The sequence below is a fragment of the Thamnophis elegans genome, chromosome 15, assembly GCF_009769535.1.
Source record: "Thamnophis elegans isolate rThaEle1 chromosome 15, rThaEle1.pri, whole genome shotgun sequence".
Lineage (NCBI taxonomy): Eukaryota > Metazoa > Chordata > Lepidosauria > Squamata > Colubridae > Thamnophis > Thamnophis elegans.
In genome coordinates, this window is record NC_045555.1 from 8,244,043 (window position 1) to 8,267,907 (window position 23,865).

Below are 23,865 nucleotides of genomic sequence, written 5' to 3' on the forward strand. Positions count from 1 at the left end.
CACCGCAGCATACTAGTCGGCATCCCTCGCCATCCCAGCAGCTGTACCGGGGGAGACGCGGCCCGCCTATCCCTTACTCAGTTAGGGTAGCGTCCGCCGTGTCCAGCAGGAACTGCTTCCGGCGGTTGGTGCAGACCAAAGTCACTGTTTGCTGATCCAGACCCACCTGCCAGGAAAACAAAGGCCCATTTGGTTTTATTTTTTCAATCAAATTTAATTTTTATATTCGTTATACATATTAATGCGTGAATAGTGTGTTATCTGGGTATTCTACATTCCAATACAATAAAATTAATCTTACTCATAAATATTACATTTCATTTCCATTATTCATATTACTTATACATTTTTATTATCACCCTTCCTTTCTTAACCTTCTTTCTATCTTTTGCTATTTTTCCGCTCTATTTTTATCCCTATTAACATTTCCCTCCCTTTCATATCACTATAATATTCAGACATGTTTTTCACCTCTTTTGTTATTCATGTATCCTTAATTAAATCAAAATTTCATCCTTTATTCTTCAATATCTCCCTCTACATTTTTAGTACCAATCACAATCATTTATACATTTACCTAATTGCCCATTGTTTAATTCTAACATTTCACTGTTATTCATATTTTTATATAATTAATAGTACAATCATTCAAAGCCTAATTTCCAATTCTTCATAACCATATTTTTCGGACTGTAAGACGCACCAGAGTATAAGACGCACCAAGATTTCGAAAAGGTAAATTTAAAAAATAATGTTTGTCCTCCCTGGCCCCCAGGGTTTTGGGGGGGAAATGGGGCACGCAGAGAGTTTGGGCAGCCTGCAAAGTGCTTCTGGGGAATGGGAAAGGCAAAAACACCTGTTTTTGTGAAAAACGGGCCCATTTTCACTCGTGTTTGCCCTCCCCAACCCCAGGAGCACTTTGCAGGCCTCCCAAACCCTCTGGCGTCCATTTTTGCAAAGGAGGTGGGGTTTCGGGAGGCCAAAATGCTGCATTCAATGTATAAGACGCACCCAGATTTTTTGGGGGGAAAGGGGCATCTTATACTCTGAAAAATATGGTTTATATTATGATATTATCCTGAAATCTATCACACTGCTAACCTAATTGTCTCACCTCCACTCGACCAATTAGATCCCACAGATTAGGCCTCCTCCGAGTTCCATCAGCCAGTCAATGTCGACTGGCAACCATGCGGAGGAGAGCCTTCTCTGTGGCAGCTCCGACCCTATGGAACGAACTCCCCGTGGAGATTCGTACCCTCACCACCCTCCAGACCTTCCGCATAGCCCTTAAAACCTGGCTGTCCCGACAGGCCTGGGGCTAAAGACCTTAACCCTGCCCGAATAGTATGAATGTTGTGCTTTTTAATGATGTATTGTCTTATATGTAACTTGGTTTGTCCTCCCCTCCCCCTGAACTGTGAGCCGCCCTGAGTCCCCCCAGGGAAAAGGGCGGCATACAAATAAAGTATCGTATCTTATCTTATCTAATTCTAATATTAATACACGTTAATTGAAATATATTCATAAAGATATTCTTTCACTCTACTTTCCCTTATCCGATCTCTTACCCGCATCTGAACCTTTAATCTTATTTTCTTTTTAGTTTTCCTTCCATTTTAAGCAAAAGCCCATTTGGAAGGAACCCTTAACCCCTGGGCCTCTGGGAGGGGAATGCTCAGCCCCTGCAAGATTGGGCGAGACGGCCCCTCCCTCCAGTTACTGGTCTTGTCCCGGGAAGAGGCAGAGCCCCAAGCAACCCTCAGCAACTTACAGAGATGTAGTCCAGCTCATTATAGGACACAGCCTCCTCCACCATGTAAGGCTTCTCGGCAGCTCCTGGGGATGAGAGAAACAGGGCGCAGAGTCATCCACACAGCCAGTGCTTGCACCAAGAGTATTTATCGGGACCAGCTGATCAGGAGGGAATGGGGATTTTGCAGTATTCTTCCCCTGGAGTGGGGATTTTGCAGTATCCTTCCCCTGGAGTGGGGAGGGAATGGGGATTCTGCAGTATCCTTCCCCTAGAGTGGGGAGGGAATGGGGATTCTGCAGTATTCTGCCCCTGGAGTGGGGATTTTGCAGTATCCTCCCCTGGAGTCGGGAGAGAATGGAGATTTTGCAGTATCCTTCTCCTGGATGGGGAGGGAATGGGGATTTTGCAGTATCCTTCCCCTGGAGTGGTAAGGGAATGGAGATTTTGCAGTATCCTTCCCCTGGAGTGGGGAGGGAATGGAGATTTTGCAGTATCCTTCCCCTGGAGTGGGGAGGGAATGGAGATTTTGCAGTATCATTTCCCTGGAGTGGGGAGGGAATGGGGATTTTTACACTATCTTTCCCCTGCCACACCTACAAAGCCACATACCCCAAGCCATGCCCACAGAAATGGTAGTAAAAAAAATTGAATCCCCCACTGAGCAAAGCTCAAGGCATTGCTCAGAGGCAGGCGGCAACCGATAGCACTTTCACAGGGGGTTACCTTTTCGGATGAGGTACATGTAACAGTCGGTCAGGAGCAAGTAAAGGAGCTGGAGGGTCCCTTCCATGTCCGGTGCTCATGCGGATCATCTGTTTGGGGGGGGGGGTGGGGGAAGAGACCTCTGTTACTGACCCCGCAGTAGAGATGTGAAAAGCTTCTCTTAGATCTGAAGAGGTCTGGCTCCCTTCTGAAGCCTCTGCCCCCACCCACCCAAGGAGTTAGGGGCAGGGGAGAGCGGGAAACACACTCATGTTCTGACCCAGGCTTCCTGAGAGCCTGAAGCAAACTCCTTGTCCCGACAAAAAACCCTTTTAGTAATTTGCTGTGGATTCTGATCATTCACATCCAGCAAAATCTTTCAAGGGAGGATTTACGGTCATAGATCTTATCTGGCTTGGAGAGCTGCCAGGACGATAGCTGCAGAACTTGTCAAGGAGTCTTGGAGAGTCACAAACCAATTAAGTGAACTAATTGTCTCCTGCAAACTCCACTACCCTTTTGTTTCTTTTATTTCCTCTGGGAGGGGCCATTCACTGTCCACCTGTGGCCTTACTCCTAAGTCGACCCGTTCTTTAGCTGTTCCTTTAGTCTGGCAACTCTGTGCATGCACATACTGGGAACAGGTTCCAGCTGTTCTTCTGCCTCATTGATGTCTGATTCTGAAGGCAGCTGAAGGCAGCTGATCATCAGAGCCCTCCCCAGACTCCAGGAGTGGCCCTGGTTCCTCCCCAACCTCCTCACTGTCTGAATCTGCTGCCAGCTCAGCTAGCTGCTGGCGGGCCACAACAGCTCACAAGGGGCTCCCTTCTGGGCAATCAAACCTACCCGGAAGAGCTGCTCCTCGTTCCGCGAAAGACGTGGATCATCAAAAGAAGCAAGTGATTGTTGTCTACCCTGCAGGGAAGAGAAGGCCAAGTCGATAATGAGGAGGGAGAGCTGACCTGCCTCCTGCCTCCTTCACCCCCATCGTGAGGTGGCTTTCTCCAAGGAAGATGTTAAAATATTCATAACATGGAGAGACATGGGAACAAGGTCAGCCAATGAATAGGCATAGCAACTAAGTCAGCCAATAGGAGCTAAACAGATCTGAGTCTGTGCAGAGAATTGAAACAGAAACTTAAGAAGAAAGCAGTCTGCTGCTCTGAGAAGTAAACTAGCAGTCTGTCTGGGCTTATCTGCTGAAATGAAACTAACTGTTTGTGTTTGCCTGTAACTCTCCTGCCTTGTGTTTACTTGGAAGAATCATCTGTTGGTATTGTTCATTTATTCATCTATTCTTATGTATATAAAGAAGTTAATGAATCCAGCTGTATCAGTTATCTGTGTGTGCTTCTGGATTTGAATGTAGGCAACAAACTCTGACAGAGGACATCATGGAACTGTAGGAATCACCAGGAAGGCAAAAATTTCACCAGAATGGAGAAAGCAATACAGGGTCAATTTTGGACGTCCTTTACGTTCACGAAACACAAGGAGTAATAAAGGAGAATATTGGTAGCTCAAGGTTGAAATCTGGGGGTCTGTGTGCTCTCTAAGCTCGGTGGTTTTCTGGCAGATGTTTCATTACCCCAAGTAGCAATAGCACTTAGATTTAAAAACACTTTACAGTGTTTTTACAGCCCTCTCTAAGCAGTTTTTACAGAGTCAGCCTCTTGCCCCCAACAATTTGGGTCCTCATTTTACCCACATCGGAAGGATGGAAGGCTGAGTCAACCTGCAGCCATTCAGGATCGAACTGTTGGCATTGGGCAGAGTTAGCCTGCAATACCACATCCTAACCACTGGGAGGGAGGAAGGAAAGAAGGAAGGGAAGGAAGATGGCAATAGTACTTAAGACTTACATATCGCTTCACAGTGCTTCACAGCCCTCTCTAAGTGGTTTACAGAGTCAGCCTATTCCCCCAACCCCATCCAACAATCTGGGTCCCCATTTTACCCACCTGAGAAGGACGGAAGGTTGAGTCAACCTGGATCCTGGTGAGATTCAAACTGCCAAATTGCAGGCAGCCGGCAGTCAGCAGAAGTAGCCTACAATACTGCATTTTAAGCACTGCGCCACCAAAGCCCATAGGCTACATCAGCAGTATTAGACCAATGATGCTAGCGCCGGTGATGTTACCTGGTTTGGTTAATGAAATGTTTGCAAGAACCCCACCAAGCTCAGAAAGCATCTCAATACGAGGACTGGCAAGGAAAGGATGCTGAAGAGGCAAGGAGGAGGAGGAGGAGGAGGAGCATACAGGGAATGTCGAAGGTAGAATTGTCCTGAAAAGCCTCCCTAACAGTTTCTCAGCACACACTGACCGAGATGCCACCGCAACAGTGCCAACTCCCAACTTCTGCTGCCAACTGGATGCCGGAAGCAGGCTGTCAACCCTGAAGCTGGCCTGGGCAAAGCCATCTTGGAGCTTCAGTGTTCCCACACTGGAGCGAGGGAGAGGGAGGGATTAGAGATAGCTGGGCTTGTGCAGTCAAAATAAAAGACTTTCTCAAGACTTTCTCCTGGGAACCAAGGAGGTTGTCACACCTGGCGGAAAGGAAGAGGAGTGATGCCACCAGACCAGCGGACGCTGCAGTGATTGGGGCCATGTGACTGATTGTCGGGTTGAGGGAAAAACGTTTACTTTTAATTAGGTGAAAACCAAGGGGCCCTTTCAGAGTCGGTTTTCGACAGATATGTGCCAATATGGTATTTCCAATAAAGCTACCGTATTTTTGGGACTATAAGGCGCACCGGAGTATAAGACGCGCCATGATTTCGAAGAGGTACATTAAAAAAAAAAGTTTTTAAATTGTTCAAAGTTAGCGTAGCAAGAAGAAGCTAAGATCAATGTAGAGATGTTATTAACCCTTTTTTTCTTTATTTCTTTTTTCTCAATATATTTTAGACTGTGTTTGCTAAAAATCTATACCGTGTATGGGTTCTGGGAAGTCGGGGGGGAGGGAGGGGGGTGTTGGGGGGGAGGGAGGGATATACTAGGTTAGATATGATGTGTTAGATTTCAATGTAATGCGACCTCACATGTATACTGTTTTTCTTTAATTTCTCTGTAAAAATAGGATAAGTTAAATACATTGACATATAGTGGAAATACACCAAGGGGAGGAGGAGTGGGATAGAAGAAAGATGGGTAGAGAGGGCGGGAGAGAGGATGGGAGGGAGGGTGAGAAGGAAGGGAGGGAGTGGATCGGGAGAGAGGAGTGGTAGAGGGGGAGGGGAAGTAGGGTAGAGGGGGATGATGGAGGGAAAATAGAAAGTTGGAGGGGGGTAGAAGAAAGAGGTGTACGGAGAGTGGAAGATGTATATTGGGTTTCTACTTTTTGTGGTATTGTTGACAAGAGGAATTGCTGCGATTATTGTTTAATGTTGTATGGCTCCGGCTATGCACAGTATATATGTGAGTATATGAAAATGAAAAAATGGAAAATAAAAACCTTTTTCAAATCTCAAAAAATAAAATAAAAATTTAAAAAAAAAGTTTTTGCATTCTGCAGGGCTCCCAAACCTCCTGCATGCCTTGTTTTTTGCAAAAAAAAAAAAAAAAAGCCCACACAGAGCTGTGGGAGGCTTGTAGAGTGTTGGGGGGGGGGCGGGGATGGCCCGTTCTTTGCTTGTTTTTGCCTTCCCCCTGGGGCACTTTGCAAGCCTCCCAAACCCTCTGCACGTCCATTCTTGCAAAGGGGGCGGGGTTTCAGTAGACCAAAAATGATGTATTCAGTGTATAAGACGCACCCAGATTTTCACCCTTTTTAAGGTGCGTCTTATACGCCGAAAAATACAGCATTCTTTTAGGAATTCACCTGCCTCAGAGTTTTTGCTTGCAAGGGATGTATTACTTGGAACCCGACACAGGCTGCCACACCCTCCCCCCACACACCTTGGAAGAAGGGTGGTCGAGCATTGCCATCTCTCAGGTGGAGGGTCTGGCCAAAGGGAGGAACCAGCCCTTACCTGAACTCCGAGGGATGGGCAGCCTCTGACGGACTGCCCTGCCCTTCCTCCACCCCTGAGTCCTCGGCGCTGCTTGGAGAAGGGCTCGCCCGATCCTCCTTCAGCCTGCTGAGGGCCGCCGCACTGGCCGTCTCCACCACTTCTCCCGGCGAGCTGGCTACGGCTGGCCCAGCAGCCTCCCCTCTCCTCCTCTTTCTTCCTCTTGTTCAGGAGCTTCAGGGCTACCAAAAACATGTGCCGGTTGACCATGCCCTGCAGAGTCATGGTGGCCACCACCTGTTGCAGGAGTGTTTGGACTCTCAACGGTAAAGCGGTAGAAGTCCATGGGGGCCGGCAGACCCTGACCAAAGCTGCCAAGGGATGGCCCTTCCGAAGGGGGGTCCCCTGGCAAGTCGGTCCGAAAGGACTGGGGGGGATCCAGGGGGCGGCTCCACCCGTCGGCCGCCTCCAGCGAGTCGATCACCTTGCTGAGTTCCTGCCCCACCCGTTCCATAGCCGTGTCCTTCATTTCGGGGATCTGGAGCCCCAGCTGGCAGAGGGCCGGTGCTTCGGTGCTGACTGTCAGGTTGGACTCTGGGGTGGTCCATGGCCGCCCGGCCTCCTGGTCCACCGCCTGGTCTCCAGCAGGAGCAGGGAAGGAGGGGACAGAGGCCTCCTCCGATTTCACTTCTTCTTCTTGCCTGTTTTCTTCTTTTTAGCCAACCTGTCAAGAGAGGGAAATGAGTTATCGGGCTATGGTGCACCAGGGAATAGCTGCAAGCCGAGCAGCCAGCAGGCTTGTTCGGGGCTCAAGGATAGGGGGACATCTGGCCAGCGGTGAAATCTACCGTATTTTTGGAGTACAAGCACCAAGATTTTGAAGAGGCAAATTTTTAAAAAAAGTGTTTGCACTCTGCAGACCTCTCAAAAACGGGCCCAGTTTTTTGTCAGAAAAAAGGGCATGCATAGCCTTTGGGAGGCTTATAGAGTGCTCCTGGGGGCTAGGGTGGGGGCAAAACCAAGCAAAAAATGGCCCATTTTTTGCTCATTTCTGCCCTCCCCAGCCCCCAGGAGCGTTCTATAAGCCTCCTAAAGGCTATGCACAGCCATTTTTGCAAAGGGGGCGGGATTTCGGGAGGCCACAAATGCTATATTCAGTATATAAGACGCACCCAAATTTTCATCCTCTTTTTTGAAGGAAAAAGGTGTGTCATATACTCCGAAAAATATGGTAATTTTTTTGCCACTGGATCTGTGGACGTGGCTTGGTGGGGGAGTGTCATGTGACTGGGTGGGCGTGGCCAACTTTTTTCACTTTTTAAAGCATTTTTTTCCTGCCAGTTTGGGTGAATAGGCAGGGAAGAAAAGGCTTTAAAATGTCAGGGGGGGGGGGGGAACTTCCGACCATCGTGCGGCTCACCGCTGATCTGCAAGATTGTCGGAAGCTTCCCCCCTCACATTTTAAAGTTTTTTCCCCCTGCCTACTCACCTGAGCTTCAAAAAGTGAAAAAAATCCACAATTCCTGGCACTTCCCACAGCAGGAGAGGAAGGGTCTACGAGAGCCATGGGCAGAGGGCAGAGCCAAGCGGGGCAGCCAAGCAATTGGGGAATGTTTCCTCCCCGGCACCAACCTGATGACCTCCAGCTCTGTGCCGCCCTCAGACTGATCGGTGCCTTCAGGCGCGAAGCCGCCCTTCAGCGAGGCAGCGTGCACTGGGGTGCTCTCAGCGGATGACGGTGCTTCCACCTTCCCGTCAAAAGGGTTGTAGCGCTGGGTGGGGCTCTTGGCGGAAGCCTGGCAGCTGTTCAACTCGGAGGCCACAGAACGTGGACAGAGCGTATCAGTCAGGTCTCCTTCTGGAAGGAAGGAAGGAGAGATGGGAGGGATGGAATCAATGGAAGGGAGGGAGGAAGGGAAGGAAAGAGAGATGATGGAATCAATAGAAGGGAGGGAGGGAAGGAGAGATGGAATCAATGGGAGAGAGGGAGGGAGGGAAGGGAGAGATGGGAGGGATGGAATCAATGGAAGGGAGGGAGGGAAGGAAGAAAGGAGAGATGGGGGGATGGAATCAATGGAAGAGGGAGGAAGAGAAGGAAGGAGAGATGGGAGGGATGGAATCAATAGGAGAGAGGGAGGGAGGGAGGGAGGGAAGGAAGGAGGGATGGGGGAATCAATGGAAGGGAGGGAGGGAAGGAGAGATGGAATCAATGGGAGAGAGGGAGAGAGGGAGTGAGGGAAGGAAGGAGAGATGGGAGGGATGGAATCAATGGGAGAGAGGAGGGAGGAAAGGAAGGAGAGATGGATGGAATCAATGGAAGGGAGGAGGGAAGGAGAGATGGAATCAATGGGGGGAGGGAGGGAGGGAGGGAGGAAGGAAAGAAGGAAGATGGGAGGGATGGAATCAATGGAAGGGAGGGAAGGAAGGAGAGATGGGAGGTATGGAATCAATGGGAGAGGGAAGGAGAAGGAAGGAAGGAAGAAGGAAGGAAGGAGGTCAGCTGTCTCTCCCCGTTCCCAGGAGCAGCAGTGTCCCCATTCAGAAGATACGCTGCATATGCAACTCTTTTGCACACTTGCTCAAAAAATTCACCATCCTGATTTCACACACGGTGACATCTTGGCGTGTTGCTCCACAGGCTACGCACGAAGAAGAGGAGGACATTCCCCTCCTGCCCAGACCCACTGGGGGGGGGGGGGAGAAGGGGCTCCTGATCTCTGCCAAACCCCACAGAGCCTGACATAACCCTGCCTAACAGCAATAGGTTGCCCACCTCAGGAGCAGCCCCTTGCGGCTGAAGGGACTCCGGAAATGGGACGGTGCATCTTGGTCAGTTTTACAAGTGGGGAAGCATCCAGGAGAGGGGGGGCAGGGGGAGAAAATCAAGAGGGCAGTCTCTACTAATTCTTCAATTAAAAAGGTAAAAATTCCTTTTGCACCTATGTGCTAGTCGTTCCCAACTCTAGGGGGCGGTGCTCATCAAAGCCAAAGATCCAGGGCTGTCCGAAGACATCTCCGTGATCAGTGGCCAGCATGACTCAACGCCTGAAGGTGCACGGAAGGCTGTTCCCTTCCCACCAAATGTGGTCCCTATTTTTCTACTGGCATTTTTAAAATGCTTTCAAACTGCTAGGTTGGCAGAAGCTGGGACAAGTTACGGGAGCTCCCTCCGTTACGTGGCGCTAGGGATTCGAACCGCCGACCTTTCTGATTGACAAGCTCAGGGTCTTAGCCACCGAGCCACCTTTAATTCTGCAATTACTCCATTACAAAATCCCCTCTCTCCTCCCGGAAACCTGTGTTCAGCCATGAATTGCAGGAGACGACACAACCGGTTTAAGTGTCTATGGAGATTCTCTGTCATCCAGGTCACGGTTGACCCAAAGAAGAGCGGAAGAAACTTTTGGGCCAGTAGCGAAACGTCTTCGAAGAAAAAACAAGGAAGCCCAGGGGCCTCTTGGGGAAAAAAAAAACGCACCTTTGGGACAACCCGTTTAACTTTCCATCTCTTTCGTTCGGTTGCTGCTCTCCTTGTTCCCTTCGCAGGCCGAGGGAGCAGCAACTTGCTCAACGGTGAAAGGAGTTAGGAGCTAAGTCAGGAGCCTGGAGCCCACCCGCCTTCCGAAGTACTGCAGGGCGAGAGCCGAGGGAGGCAAGGACAGAGAAAGGGCCGCAGCAGCTGCCACCGCCGCTAGCAGGACCCAGCTGGGAAAGAGAAGCTGCTGGCGGAAGCATCTGTGGCCACGAGATCAGGTGGCTTAACGTCCGTTCCCCGGCCTCCATGCACTGACAGGCGGACAGTAAGAGGTTAGGACCGTGATGGCGAACCTATGGCAGGTGTAGATTCTAGTTTCCGCCGCGCCTGCCAGCTGGTCTTCGTTGGTGCCAGAAAACGGCCCGAAAAACAACCCAAAAACAGGGCGCTTTTTGGGACGTTTTCAGGCTGTCCTTCGCATGCGCTGGAGTGGCCAGCTGGTTTTTGTGGGCGCCAGAGGGCTCAAAAACAGCCTGAAAATGGCCTGAAAATTTCCCCAAAATGGTCTGAAAATGGCTCAAAAAATGACCGAAAAACAGGGCACTTTTTGGGCCGTTTTCAGGCTGTCCTTCGCACTGGAGCGGCCAGCTGGTTTTCGCAGGTGCCAGAGGGCTCAAAAACGGCCTGGAAATGGCCTGAAAACAGTCCAAAAAACTGGCCAAAACCAGAGCGCTTTTGGGCCGTTTCCCGGCCGCCCTTCTTCGCAGCCGCTGGAGCGGCCAGCTGGTTTTCGCAGGTGCCAGAGGGCTCAAAAATGGCCTGAAAATGGCCCAGCAGCCAGACCACCAAGCGCTTCTGAAAACAGTCCGAAAAATGGCCAAAAACAGGCATGCACACGCTGGCCAGTTTGTCTTCGGGTTTTGGCGCTCTGGTGCACACGCCCATTTCGCTTTGGCGCTCAGTACTGAAAAGGTTCGCCATCACTGGGTTAGGAGGAGACCGCTGGCACCAACACAGAAGCACTCCCCGGAAGCTTGTTAATGTGCAAACCAGAAAGAGACTGATGGTTCATGCTGGAAAGACGGAAGCCACAGAACTATAGGAGGTGGTTAGGCATAGAGAAGGGCCTGGAGAACCACTTAGGCTGTGGAACTGGGCAGCAGATGCCCTGGGCTGAGGGAGCCAATATTTAAGCTGGCAAGAGCCTGCCACCGAAGCGCTTGGTGGCCTGGCTGCTGGGCCCCTCAGGCACCGGCCGGTGTTAAAGAGACCTGTGGCCCAGCATGCAGGAAGCTCTGGGGGCGGGCGAGCGGAAGGGGAGGAGGAGGGAACTGGAAAACCAGGCAAGCTGGTCCCACCTTCCCATGCTGTGGTAGGCATGGACGGCACTGCAGGGAAGACTTCTCCAAAATCATAATCTATAAAACGAGGGATAAAAAGGAGGGTTAGAAATGAAAGGAAACTGGGCAGAAGGTGGGGGGGAGGTGGGACAGAGATTATACTCCCTGAGACTCTCAGGAAACAACAACTGAACGGAAAACTGCAGGGGACTTTCTACCGCTGCACCATAGAGAGTATTTTAACTTATTGCCCCTGTGTCTGGTTTGCCAATTGCCCAGGGGCAGACAGGACAGCGCTCCAGAGGGTCAATGTCATTGCCCAGAGGATCATGGGTTGCCCCTCTCCCCTCTTTGGAAGAGCTTGATAGCTCCCTCTGCCTTAAGAAAGTTCAAACCTTAAAGATCCATCTCATCCTAGGCGCCCTTTTTTTTTTAACTATTACCATCTGGCAGCCGGTACAGGACAATAAAAACAAGGACAAATAGGCTGAAAAACAGCTTCTATCCAAGGAAAGTAACTACCGTATTTTTCAGACTATAAGATGCATCTTTTCCCCCTTAAAGAGCATGGAAATGTTGGTGTCTTATACACCAAATACAGCCATTTTTGGCCTCCGGAAGCCCTGCCTCAGCATCCCATTTTGTGAAAAATGGGCAATAAACGGGCTGTTTTTCACCAAAACGATTTTGCCTTCCCCCACTCCCCAGAAGCACTCTGCAGGCTTCAGCAGGGCTGGGGGAAGGGGAAAATGTCCCCGTTTTGGCTGGGGGTCGGAGAAGACAATAACTTTTTTTTTCTTACTTACATCTTCGAAATCTTGGTGCGTCTTATACACCGGTGCGTCTTATAGTCCAAAAAATATGGTACATTGAATTCTATGAAATGGTGCAATATGAATGCAATATCAGGGTTTTTCAATTTCAATGATATAGCATGCGAAGGAAGTGTGTTTTTATTTTATAGTTATAATGTACACTGAAGACAGCATTTAATTGGGTTGTACCATCTGCAATGACAATAAAATAAACTAACTAACTAACTGACATGGAATAACCTTTTGGCGATCATGATCGAAGGGGAAGGTGGGTGGGGGGAATAGAGCAAGGACAAGGGCAGGGCGGGGAACTCTCTCAGCTCAGGCTGCAGGGCTGGGCTCAGTTCCAGATCCTGCTCAGGGACCACGTTATCTCGGAAGATTAAAGGAAGCTGTTCTTGCTTTCCCTCTGAGTGCAGAGCAGTGTCAGCGAAGGGCTTTTCCCAAACTGCGACTGGGGAGGGCGGTGGAAGGGAAGGGATGATTCAGGCCGAGCGGCCCTTGAGGTTGGTCAAAAAAACCCATGCTGATCGTATGGGAACAAGGGAGGCAAGCTCAGAAGTAGCCTGTTTTCCCGAATATAAGACCTCCCCGGATAATAAGCCCAATCGGACTTTTGAGCGCATGCGCTAAAATAAATCCTCCCCGAAAATATTGCAACATAGCAGCAGCCATGAGATGACCACGCTCGCCGCCTCCTAGACCAAGCACTTATTTCGGGGGAGGGGGTGGTCAGAAGAATATAAGGCCCTGACTTATTTTGGGGGAAACACAGTACCTCAAAACACTGGCCCACCCCAATTGCCTGAGGGGCTTTGAACTGGAGATGTTGGAGGCAGAGTTTGCAGCTTGATAGGGCCTTCTCTGGCCAAAGAACTGTCCCCCCCAGTCCCATCCAGACCCTCCGTTCTATGGGCAGGAGGGTCGCCTGGGCAGGCGTGGCCGGAACCACCAGCCCCACCAGCGTGGAGTCAACGCATTCCCGTGCCATCTTTTGGCTCCTAGAGTTCCTGCCCGCCCATCCACGCACCCACTGGAGGGGGCGATGGCGCTGTCTTACCCTCACTGGAGGGGGCGATGGCACTGTCGTCCCACTCCAAGTTGGTGGATGTCACCGAGTTGAAGGAGTTGAGGGAGAGGCTGTCGGACCCATGGACGGAGCTGGGCAGCCGGTCCTCAAAATCCAGCAGGTACTGGGGCTTGTAGTAATCTGGCATGTAGGGAGCCAAGTCCAGGTAAGGGGCATCCTGGAAAAAGCGGGAGAGATCAAGGTGGAATTGCTGCTCGCCCTCCCCTCCCAAGAAATCCCCTTTCCCACTGTTCTTTGCTTCAGGAAGTTTGCCCATCAGTTGGAAAGAATTTTTAAAAAAAACACAGCTGCCTTCAGATGTAAGGGGAAATCCATCAGGAGGCCCAGCAGTGGAAGGCGGGTGTGGGATGTGCCCCAGCCCAATGGGAGGAGGGAATTGAAAAGCTGGCTGCTCCAGGAGGCCGGAGGCGGCTCACCAGGTCCAGGTCAAATCGGATAAACTCCAGGCCCGCCACCAGGGTGAGGAAGAGGGTCAGGTGGTCGTGGCTGCAGACCAGGGCATTTCTGCGGGACGGAAAAACTGGAGGTCAAGTTCTACCCAGGACCCTTCTGGTGAAGTCAACAACCCAGAATTGCTCCTCCCAACTGGTTGCCCCACTGGCTGGGAAGAAGCTCTCCAATTTGAGGGGTGCTGGGACCCCGCACCCTGGAGCCAGCAGCTCTTCTGCAATGCTCAATCCTCTACTCCCGGCTGATGCACTAACTCAGAACTAACTGCTGCCTTTAAACTCCCTGCAGCGTGAGGAAGCCCCAACAGCGTAATTTGGGAGAGGCAACCGAAAAGCCGTGAAAAGCAGGACTTCCCCCCCTTGCACTGACCTGCGTTTCTTACGAAGCATTGAGGGTGGCCAGCACCCTCTGCCACCCCCTGGGAATAGCAGTTTCAAAGGAAAAGCAATAGCAGCACTGATACTTATCCACTTCACAGGGCTTTTACAGCCCCCTCTAAGCGGTTGACAGAGTCAGCCTCTTTGCCCCCAACAACCTGAGTCCTCATTTTACCGACCTCAGAAGGATGGAAGGCTGAATCAACCGTGAGCCAGTCAGGATCAAACTGCTGGTAGTTGGCAGAATTAACCTGCGATGCTGCGCGCTAACCACTGTACCCCCGCGGATCTTAATAGGAATAGCACTTAGACTTATATACCGCTACACAATGCTTTACAGCCCTCTCTAAGCGGTTTATAGAGTCAGCCTCTTGCCCCCAACAATCTGGGTTCTCATTGTACCTGTTAGAAATATAATCTAACGGTTGGGTTGGCAATATATGAATCATGTAACAATGTTGTACCTGTTTCTTTAAAGCATACTGTAAAATGTGGTTGGTTGCTGTTTTCCTCAATCGGCCATAAGAGGGAGCCAGAATGACTGTTAGCTCTCTGTTTGTTAGATGCTGGGCTGATCTAATCTGAGTGCCGTGAGCTATTGTAAGTTTTGCAACTGCTAGCAAACTTTGAGTTCTGAACTGATTATACGATACGGGACTATGTTATTTGGATTATCCCTTAACTGAAAGACATTGATGACTGACTGTCATCAGTGACCTCGGAAGGATGGAGGGCTGAGTCAACCTTGAGCCAGTGAGATCTGAACTGCCAAACTGCAGCGAGCAGTCAGCTGAAGTAGCCTGCAGTACTGCACTCTAACCACTGCGCCCCCTTGGCAGAAAAGGTCGTGTGGGTGTGGTGTGGGTGTGGTGTGGTGTGTGTGCATGTGTGTGTGTGTGTAAGAGATCCTTTCCCTCCTCCTCCACTTCCCACGGTGCCGGCCCAGCTGCCCAGCAGACTCACTTGACGTAATGCTTATGCAGCAAAGGCAGGTTCTCCTGGAAGAGGCGGAGGTAGCTCTCCAGGGAGTTCTCGTTCAAGGCCAGGTACAGCCACGCTCGGCCTGCAAGAGGAAGAGAGAGAGAGACTGCCTTGCAGGACTGGCTGGCTGTCAGGGATCCACCCGAAGGAAGGCCGCCCTGAGCTGATCTGACTGGGACATTCTCTTTTTATAAAGTTTTTATTTATTTATTTTTAAATATGAACATCCCACCTCTTCTTAAACAGCAGGTAGAAATATCTCTGTGCGATAACCATCTGAATTTACAGCATCGTTCACTACATTGATTTTAATTCTCTAAACTTACAATTAAACAACTGAGCATAGTAAACCTGTTCATTCCCCCCTCTTTACGTATCTTCTAATAAGAATATAATAATAACATTAAGCATAATAATCCTCATAATCATACTAAAACTAATACATAATATTAATGGCCAGGGCTGTCTCAACAGCAGTCTGCGCAGAAGCCCCACCTCTGATGCTCAAAGCCTCAAGTTGGGGGTAGCAGGAGGTGACTCAGAACCCCCTCGGGTGCCAGGCTGACTCCTCTGCGGGCTTGTCCGGCTATCAGCCCATTCGGGGAGCAATCTACTTCCCAGACTTCTAACCGGAAAGATTGGGAGCTCGGAAACCTCACTAATAAACAAGCCACAGATCCTCAGGGGAGGGCAAATGTGTTCTGACCGAGGCTTCCCAAGAGCCTGTAGAAAATTCCTTGTCCCCCAAAAACCCCTTTTATTAATTTCCTGTGAATTCTGCTCCTTCACATCCAGCAAAGTCTTTCGAGGGAGGATTTACGGTCACAGACCTTATCTGGCTTGGAGAGCTGCCAGGCCGAGATCTGTAAAACTTGGCCAGGAGTCTCGGAGAGTCAGGAACCAATGAAGCGAACTGATTGTCTCCTGCAAACTCCACTCCCCTTTTGCTCCTCTTTTATGTCCTCTGGGAGGGGCCATTCATCGTCCACCTGTGGCCTTACACCCAAGACGACCCTTGTTCTTTAGCTATTCCCTTTGTCTGGCAACTCTGCACATGCACACACTAGGAACAGGCTCCAGCTGTTCTTCTGCCTCACTGATGTCTGACTCTGAAGGCAGCTGATAACTGTCAGACGGCTCTGGCCCCCTCTCTGACTCCAACACAGAGCCCTCATCAGAGCCTTCCCCAGATCCAGGACCGGCCCATGTTCCTCCCCAACCTCCTCACTGTCCGACTCTGCTACCCCATGGGGTCCTGGTGCCCTCACCGAGCATTCGTGACATGGGACGCCAAGCAGGGCTGGCTAAAGCCCCAGACCGAGACTTACTGCGCCCCAATTGGTGGTCACGTGCTCCAGCAATTCTATCTGTTCGATGGCCTCTCGGCGGGTGAAGTGGAGCGCCAAGACCCAGTAGCCCGAAGGAAGGTCTTGCAGTCTGCCAAGGAGAAGGAAAAGTCGCAGAACGGTTTTGCTCAGAGTAAAATCAACCCGCTCATCCACCCTTGCAAGTTCCCCCATGGCAATACATCCAGGCCCTCGTCCAGCTCATGAAGATTCTGCCTCTGCAGCCTGGCGAGGGAAGGCATGCTTCCCACTGCATCCCTGTCCACAAGTGGGTTCAACTGTGCCACACAGACCAAGGGGACCATAGCGGGGGCTTTGAGGATCAGGCTCTCTTCTTGTGGGCCGCCACTTCCAGGCGCCCCTCGCGAGGACAGTGCTGTAGGAAGGAGCCAGCTGCTTGCCTAAAGGGAGTGAGGAGGAAGGAAGGGCCCGGACCTGAGCCCCTGCCGTGACTTCCTCGGGGGGGGGGGAAATGAGGGCCACAGCGAAGCCCCTTACCCGTAAAGCAGGGCGTTCCAGGTGTTCGCAGAGACGCTGCAGGACCGTGTCGTGGTTTCGGATGGCGGGGGTCTCATCCTCGCAGGCAGCAAAGTAGCTCTGCAGCTGGAGGAGGAACACATCTGGTGAGGGAGCCACCAACCACGCAGCCTGGCTGTAATCCACGCAGACGCAGGAGGTCCCCACTTTCGGGGTTTCAGGAGCGATAAGCTGAAAACGTAATTGCTTCTCCTGCCTAGGGTTGCATAAGAGACGTACGCCGACCTTCGGTTCTGGCTGCAAGGCCCAATAAAAGACCTACCTCACCCCGGCCAAAGCAGAGCAGTGGCCCATGGGATGCTACAGGCAATCGACTTACAACCATTCAGCGACCACTGGGAAAAGTTAACTTATAACCGGTTTTCACGCTTACGACCACTGTGGCATCCGCAGAGTCACATGCTTAAAATTCAGAAGCTGGGTGCGTCCTAAAGCAGACAGCTGCTCCTCCTTGCCCAGGGAACAAGGAGAGCTGTGCTTCCCCAGGGCCACGATTCCCAGCCACACCTTTACGTGTCCTGGCTAGGCCGAGAAGGAGTGGCAGCCAAGCCTGATGGTGCCTCAGCTTCGGAGAGAACCGCATGGCTGCCCGGGGGCAGAAGAGCAGCCAGGCTCCCCAAGCGACGCACCTCAAATGGCACCAGCACAAAGGACTCAGCCACCCCCCAGCACTGTCTAGCTGCTAGGGGGGTGGGGGGAAGCTCTGCTCCTGCCTGTCCCATAGCATCCCTGAGGCTGCAAGACTCTCAGGGCAAGAGAGGCAGCGCCATCGGAGACAACAGCCTGGAAGCCAGCAGTGGCACATGGGTCCGCTAGTCCTCACACACAAAGCAATCCAGTGGTTGCGGGACCGACACACGCAACCACCAACGGCCTTGTCATTGAGGAAACTCAGCTGCTGCTTCTGTGGCTCTCGCCCAGGTCTGAGGAGATGAAAGCAGTGATTAGGATCCCTCAGATCTTATGCAGGGGCCTCACAAGTTGGACAACTGAGAAAACGTTTGCCAGGCAAGGTCTTCTTGTTCTGTATAGCACAGGGGTCAGCAATCCCTGGCTCTGGAGCCGCATGTGGCTCTTTCATCCCTCTGCTGCAGCTCGCTGTCGCCAGTTAGCTGCACAATTGATAGGGCTTTCGGTTAGGACAGGTAGAGGAAAAAGAACTCTGTGCTAGGAGGAGACTCTATGGTGGGGGAACCAGAGCTCCAGTCAATAGAGGAAAAAGGACGCCATGCTAGGAGGAGACTACTGAACTGGGGGCTTCCGGTTAGGACTTTTGTCACTTTTTGAGTGTTTAAGTTTGCTGATCCTTAATACAGCATTTCCTTACTCAAAATGGCAAAGACCCTACTGGGGCAGAACAGGCCCTAGGACCGTGATGGCGAACTTATGGCATGCGTGCCAGAGCCCTCTCTGTGGGAATACGGACCATCGCCAGCTGCTCTTCCGGGTTCTGTCGTACAAAACCAGCTGACTGGCGTGCATGTTTGCAATGGAACCTGGAAGGGCAGCTGGCTGCCATGCGCATGCACACACTCCAGTTTTGGCACTCGGTACTGAAAAGGTTAACCATCCCTGCCCTAGGACTAACAACTCGGTGGCTGCCCAAGGATACGGCCACACAACAGATTGCCCCACAACTAGCAGTAAAAGGGTCTCCTTTACCAGGCATCTCCTCCTGATGGGAGGCACTGGTTCACCTTGGCAGGCAGGCCGGATTCTGGCCACCGTCCCGAGGCTATCAGGAAAGCTGGCTTAGCAGTTGAAGCCAGAGCTCACTCACCTGCTTTAGGAAGCCGGCAGTATAAAATCTAAATATATAAAATCAAAAATGGCGAGTGCCCAAATTCATCTGCTATTGGACAAGCATGTTTGGGAACAGAGAGTTCCAAGAGGGATCGGGGGGGGGGGGGGGGGGGGAGTCCAATTGGATTTTATGCCCCAGACTACCCAGTGCCTCTCATCCCCGTGATCTTGTTGGTACAGACCCAGCTGTAAGACATGTGGCTTTATGTCACAGACAGAAAGTTGGGGAGGGAATGGAAAAGATGTACTGGCTGAAGGGGGGGCAGCTGCACTGCTGAAGCTGGATGGGGAAACAATGCAACACACACCCGATTTTTGGAGGGCTCCAGATGGGGGTAAGCAGGTCATTACAGTTAGTCCTCGACTTACAACAGTTCATTTAGTGACCGTTCAAAATTACAACGGCACTGAAAAACGTGACTTTACACTTATGGCTGTGGCGGCATCCACACCGTCTTGTGATTTACATTCGGATAGCAGCAACAGAACTTAAGACTTATATACCGCTTCATAGTGCTTTTACAGCCCTCTCTAAGCGGTGTATAGAATCAGCCTCTATCCCCCCCCCCCCCCCCGCAACAATCTAGGTCCTCATTTGACCCACCTCGGAAGGACGGAAGGCTGAGTCAACCTTGAGCCGGACAGAATCGAACTGCCAGCAGTCGGCAGTCAGCCTGCAATACTGCATTCTAACCACTGTACCACCATGGCTCTTGTATAGTGCACTTAGACTTATATACCACTTCACAGGGCTTCACAGCCCTCTCTAAGCGGTTTACAGAGTCAGCCTATTGTCCCCATCCATCTTCATCCTCCTCGGAAGGATGGAAGGGTCCGTCAACCTTGAGCTGGTCAGGATCGAACTGCCAAACTGTGGCAACCGGCAGTAGGCAGAAATAGCCTGTGACCACAAAGGTCAGGATTGAACCTCTGGCGGCAGAATTAACCTGCAATACTGCATTCTAACCACTGCACCACCATGGCTCTTGTATAGCACTAGTAATAGCAGTTAGACTTATATACTGTTTCACAGGGCTTCACAGCCCTCTCTAAGCGGTTTACAGAGTCAGCCTATTGTCCCCATCCATCTTCATCCTCATTTTACCCACCTCGGAAGGATGGAAGGGTCCGTCAACCTTGAGCTGGTCAGGATCGAACTGCCAAACTGTGGCAACCGGCAGTAGGCAGAAATAGCCTGTGACCACAAAGGTCAGGATTGAACTTCTGGCAGCAGAATTAACCTGCAATACTGCATTCTAACCACTGCACCACCATGGCTCTTGTATAGCACTAGTAATAGCAGTTAGACTTATATACTGTTTCACAGGGGCTTCACAGCCCTCTCTAAGCGGTGTACAGAGTCAGCCTCTTGCCCCCATGAATCTGGGTCCTCGTTTTACCTACCTCAGAAGGATGGGAGGCTGAATCAACCTTGAGCCTGGTGAGATTCGAACTGCCAAGTTGCAGGCAGCCGGTAGTCAGCAGAAGGAGCCTGCAGTACTGCACTCTCACCACTGCACCACTGCGGCTCATGCTTGACAACTGGTTCACTTTCCCGGGATCATGTGATCGTATTCGGCGATCTTCCAGCAATGAGGAAAAGCCAGATTTACGTAACAACTGCTTTACTAATATCACAACTGCAGCAATTCACTTAGCCAAGGTGGCAAGTAAAATGGGGCCAAACTCATTTCACGAATTTCTCGCTTAGCAACATAAATCCTGGGCACAATTGCGGCCATAGGCCGAGGACTACCTGTAGTGTAATCTCTCAGAGACGACACATAAGGAAAGCACAACCCTCTCCGTGAACTTTTCGGTTAGTATTTATGCATGATGCAACGCAAAAGCACTCAAAAGCACTTCTTGCTGGGAGCTTATCATGCAACTCCTTCAAATAAGGAATTCCAATGTGAAGAAAAGCCAAACCAGTCTAGCAGGTGATGCTTTCAGCTTTTGAATTTCTTTCGCCTGCTCGGTATAAAAATGACGTTATACATTGCCTGGGTTTTCAATGCAACGAAGTCGCATTTATGGACCCTTCATTTTTTCTGAGTGGGAGAGGGGAAATCTTGGAGGAGAATTGACAGTGCATCCAGTAAAGAGATGGGAAGTTGTCACAGCTGAGCATAGGGCAAGCCAGGCCCCGCCACAGCCGGCCCGGTAGAAGCCGCAAAAGCCAAGGGGGAAAGAGAAGCCGGGAAAATGATGAACCATGAAAGGTGGATGAAAACAGCACAGTCACAAAGAAGGAATCCGGCTGTAAGAAAAGCAACTGCAGCAATTAAGGGAGCCTTGATGATTAAGGCATCAAGGCGGGAAGAGTCGGGAGTTGCGAGTTCAAGTCCCCTGCCTTAGCCAGGAAAGCTGTCTGGGTGATTTTAAGCCTCTCACCTCTCCTTCAGGCCTGACCCACCTCACAGGGTTGTTGTGATGGTGGTGAGGAAGAGAGGGAGGAGGAGGAGGAGGGGGGGAGGAAGATGCGTGTTGGATAGGTTGGCCACTTTGAATTGATTACAAAAAATAACAAAGGAGGGATAAAGATGACAACGATAATAATAATAATAAAAAACATCAACAAATTGCAGTTTCCTGCAATAACACCAGCGGAACTGCAAAAACACACTACTCGGAACATCTTATATTTTAAGAAGGTACTTGGTTGATACCTAGGACACTGGCAGCAAACCGTATCAACCATTAGCACCAGTCAGTGGTATTTGTAATGCATTTTTGAAGGTTCAGTTAGCTGGGTTTCATGTTTAATGAATAAAGTATATAATAGTCCTACAAGTAAAACAGACTGTGGAAGAAGAAAAACACAGCTTGAATGATTACATCCAGAAAAGTGAAGAACCAATGATTAAGGAAGTAAATAAAGGAGGCCTATTAAAGACAACTAAGTCAAAGCTGAATATAAGGAAGAAGTAATTGAGAAGCGAGCTGAAAATTGGAAAACAAAGCTACGCATAGCCAATACTTAAAAAGTATTGAAGCAAAGCTGACCAAAAGCTAACTTGGAACTGGTTAAGATCAGGAGCACTGAAAAAGAAACAGAAGGCTTTATTTTGGCAGCTCAAGAACGAGCTTTAGCCAAAAATTGCATGAAGGCAAACATTCAACATGTTACCACCAACAGCAAATGTCGCCTCTGTAATGAGAAAGACGAGACAGTCAACCACTTGATCAGTGGGTGCAGCAAAATTTCACAAACTGACTACCTACAACACCATGACCACGATGCTAAGATCATTCACTGGAAATGTGCCAAAAGTTTGGATTTGAGTACAGCAAAAACCACTGGGAACATCAGGTTGAGAAGTTTTAGAGAATGAGAAATTCAAGAATCTTGTGGGACTTCAGAATCCAGACTGACAGGCTCTTGGCCCACAACACACCTGACATAACAATCGTTGAAAAGAAAAATGTATGGTTCATTGACATTGCATACCTGGAGACACACGAATTGAAGATAAACAGCAAGAAAAAATCACAAAGTACCGGGACTTGCAAATTGAAGTTGAGCGACTGTGGAAAAAGAAATCGTGTGTTGTCCCGATTGTAATTGGAGCAATACCCAAAGGGCTACTTCGCTATTTGGAAATTTTAAATTTATCAGACGAACATTCTGATTCTACAAAAGACCACCCTATTTGGAACAGCTTATATCCTCCAACGTTACCTTAACAGTTCCTAGGTCCTTGGTTAGGGCTCGAGCTGTTGAGCTACCAACCAGCCCCAGAGGCTGTGAATCTCACCGAAGATTAACATAATAATAATAATAATAATAATAATAATAATAATAATAATAATAATAATAATAATAATATAAAATTTGCTGTGGTGATAACCTTCCTATAATGATGATAATAATAAAAACCTTCCTATGATGATAATAATAAAACCTTCCTATGATGATGATGATAACAACCTGCTTATGATGACAATAAAAACCTCACTAATAATAATAATAATAATAATAATACTTCCATGATGATGATAATAAAAATAAAACCTCTATGATGGTGATGATAGTAATAATACCTCCCTAGGATGACAATAATAAAAAGTTGTGATGATTATAATAAAAAAAAACCTTCATGATGATGATAATAAACATCCCTGTGATGACGATAATAAAAAAAAAAATACCTATGATGACGACAATAAAAACCTCAGTGATGATGGCAATAATAACAAAATAAAGCCTCCATGATGATTATAACAACAATAATAAAAGTTCCCTGTGATGGTGATGATGATAATAATAATACCTCACTATGATGAGGACGGTAATAATAACCTCTGTAATGATGATAATAAAAATAAAACCCTCCACGATAATAATAAACCTCCCTGTGATGATGATGATGATGATGATAATAATAATAATAATAATAATAATAATAATAATAATAATAAAAAAAACAGCTGTGATGATGACAACAATAATAACAAACCTTCCTCTGATATTTGGCTGGCTTGTCCTTAAGGAGAGGCTGGATTTCCATTCATAAGCGGGGACAAGGCCTTCCTCCTCCTCCTCTCCTTGGAAGGCCTACCTTGTCAGGCCGGTTTTCAGAGAGTCTGCGGGCTCTCCACGCCCATCGCCCCCCCTGAGGCTGATGGGTTTAGGAGCCGAACGGGGGGGGGGGAAGCCCCCACCACTCCCCCCTCCCTTGACCGGCTTGCCCCCCCAGCGAGGGAGGAAGGAGGCGGGGCGAGGGGGCGTTGAGCGTGGGGGAGGGGAGGGGGGGGTCTCCGCTGACCTTCTTGACGGAGAGCGAGATGTTCTCCAGGATGCGGTCCTTCAGCTGCGCGGGGGACTCCATGACGGCGGCCCGCCCGTCCTCTTCGAGGTTCCGGAGCCGCCTCCGTCGCCTCCGTCTCCGCCGTGGGCCCTCCGTGGTGGCGCTGCGCCGAGGGTCGCCTCAGGAGAGCGGCGGGCGGGCGGGCGGGCGGGCGGGCGGGCGAGCGAGCCGGCCCTCAACACCGCGGCTGCCGCCGCCGCCTACTCCTCCTCCTCCTCCCCTCTCGTGACCGCGCGTGGCATGCCGGGAGATGTAGTCGCCGCCGCGCCGAGAAGCCCCGCAACTCCCGGCAGCCGCGAGACATGCTGGGAGATGTAGTCGTCGCCGCGGGAGGCGACGGGCAGCAGCGGCCGCGCTGATGCCCCGCAACTCCCGGTAGCCCCTACGGGAGTGAAGGCATGCCGGGAGTTGTAGTCTCTCTGCCTTTAGC

General features: G+C 50.1%; 1 protein-coding gene across 1 annotated transcript; it reads right to left on the bottom strand.

Annotated features, from left to right (window-relative positions):
* Positions 1–52: 52 nt before the first annotated feature.
* On the bottom strand, positions 53–23,616 carry LOC116518778 (pleckstrin homology domain-containing family M member 2-like). Its single transcript, XM_032232304.1, is given in 18 exon segments — positions 53–166; positions 1,775–1,839; positions 2,480–2,544; positions 2,546–2,568; positions 3,305–3,327; positions 3,330–3,373; positions 6,432–6,618; positions 6,621–7,097; positions 7,100–7,134; positions 8,043–8,268; positions 11,244–11,303; positions 13,101–13,287; positions 13,547–13,634; positions 14,921–15,020; positions 16,263–16,375; positions 16,783–16,797; positions 16,799–16,887; positions 23,394–23,616. Coding segments are annotated over 18 exon segments (1,953 nt in total). The 5' UTR covers positions 23,457–23,616; the 3' UTR covers positions 53–73.
* Between the last annotated feature and the right edge of the window lie 249 nt (positions 23,617–23,865).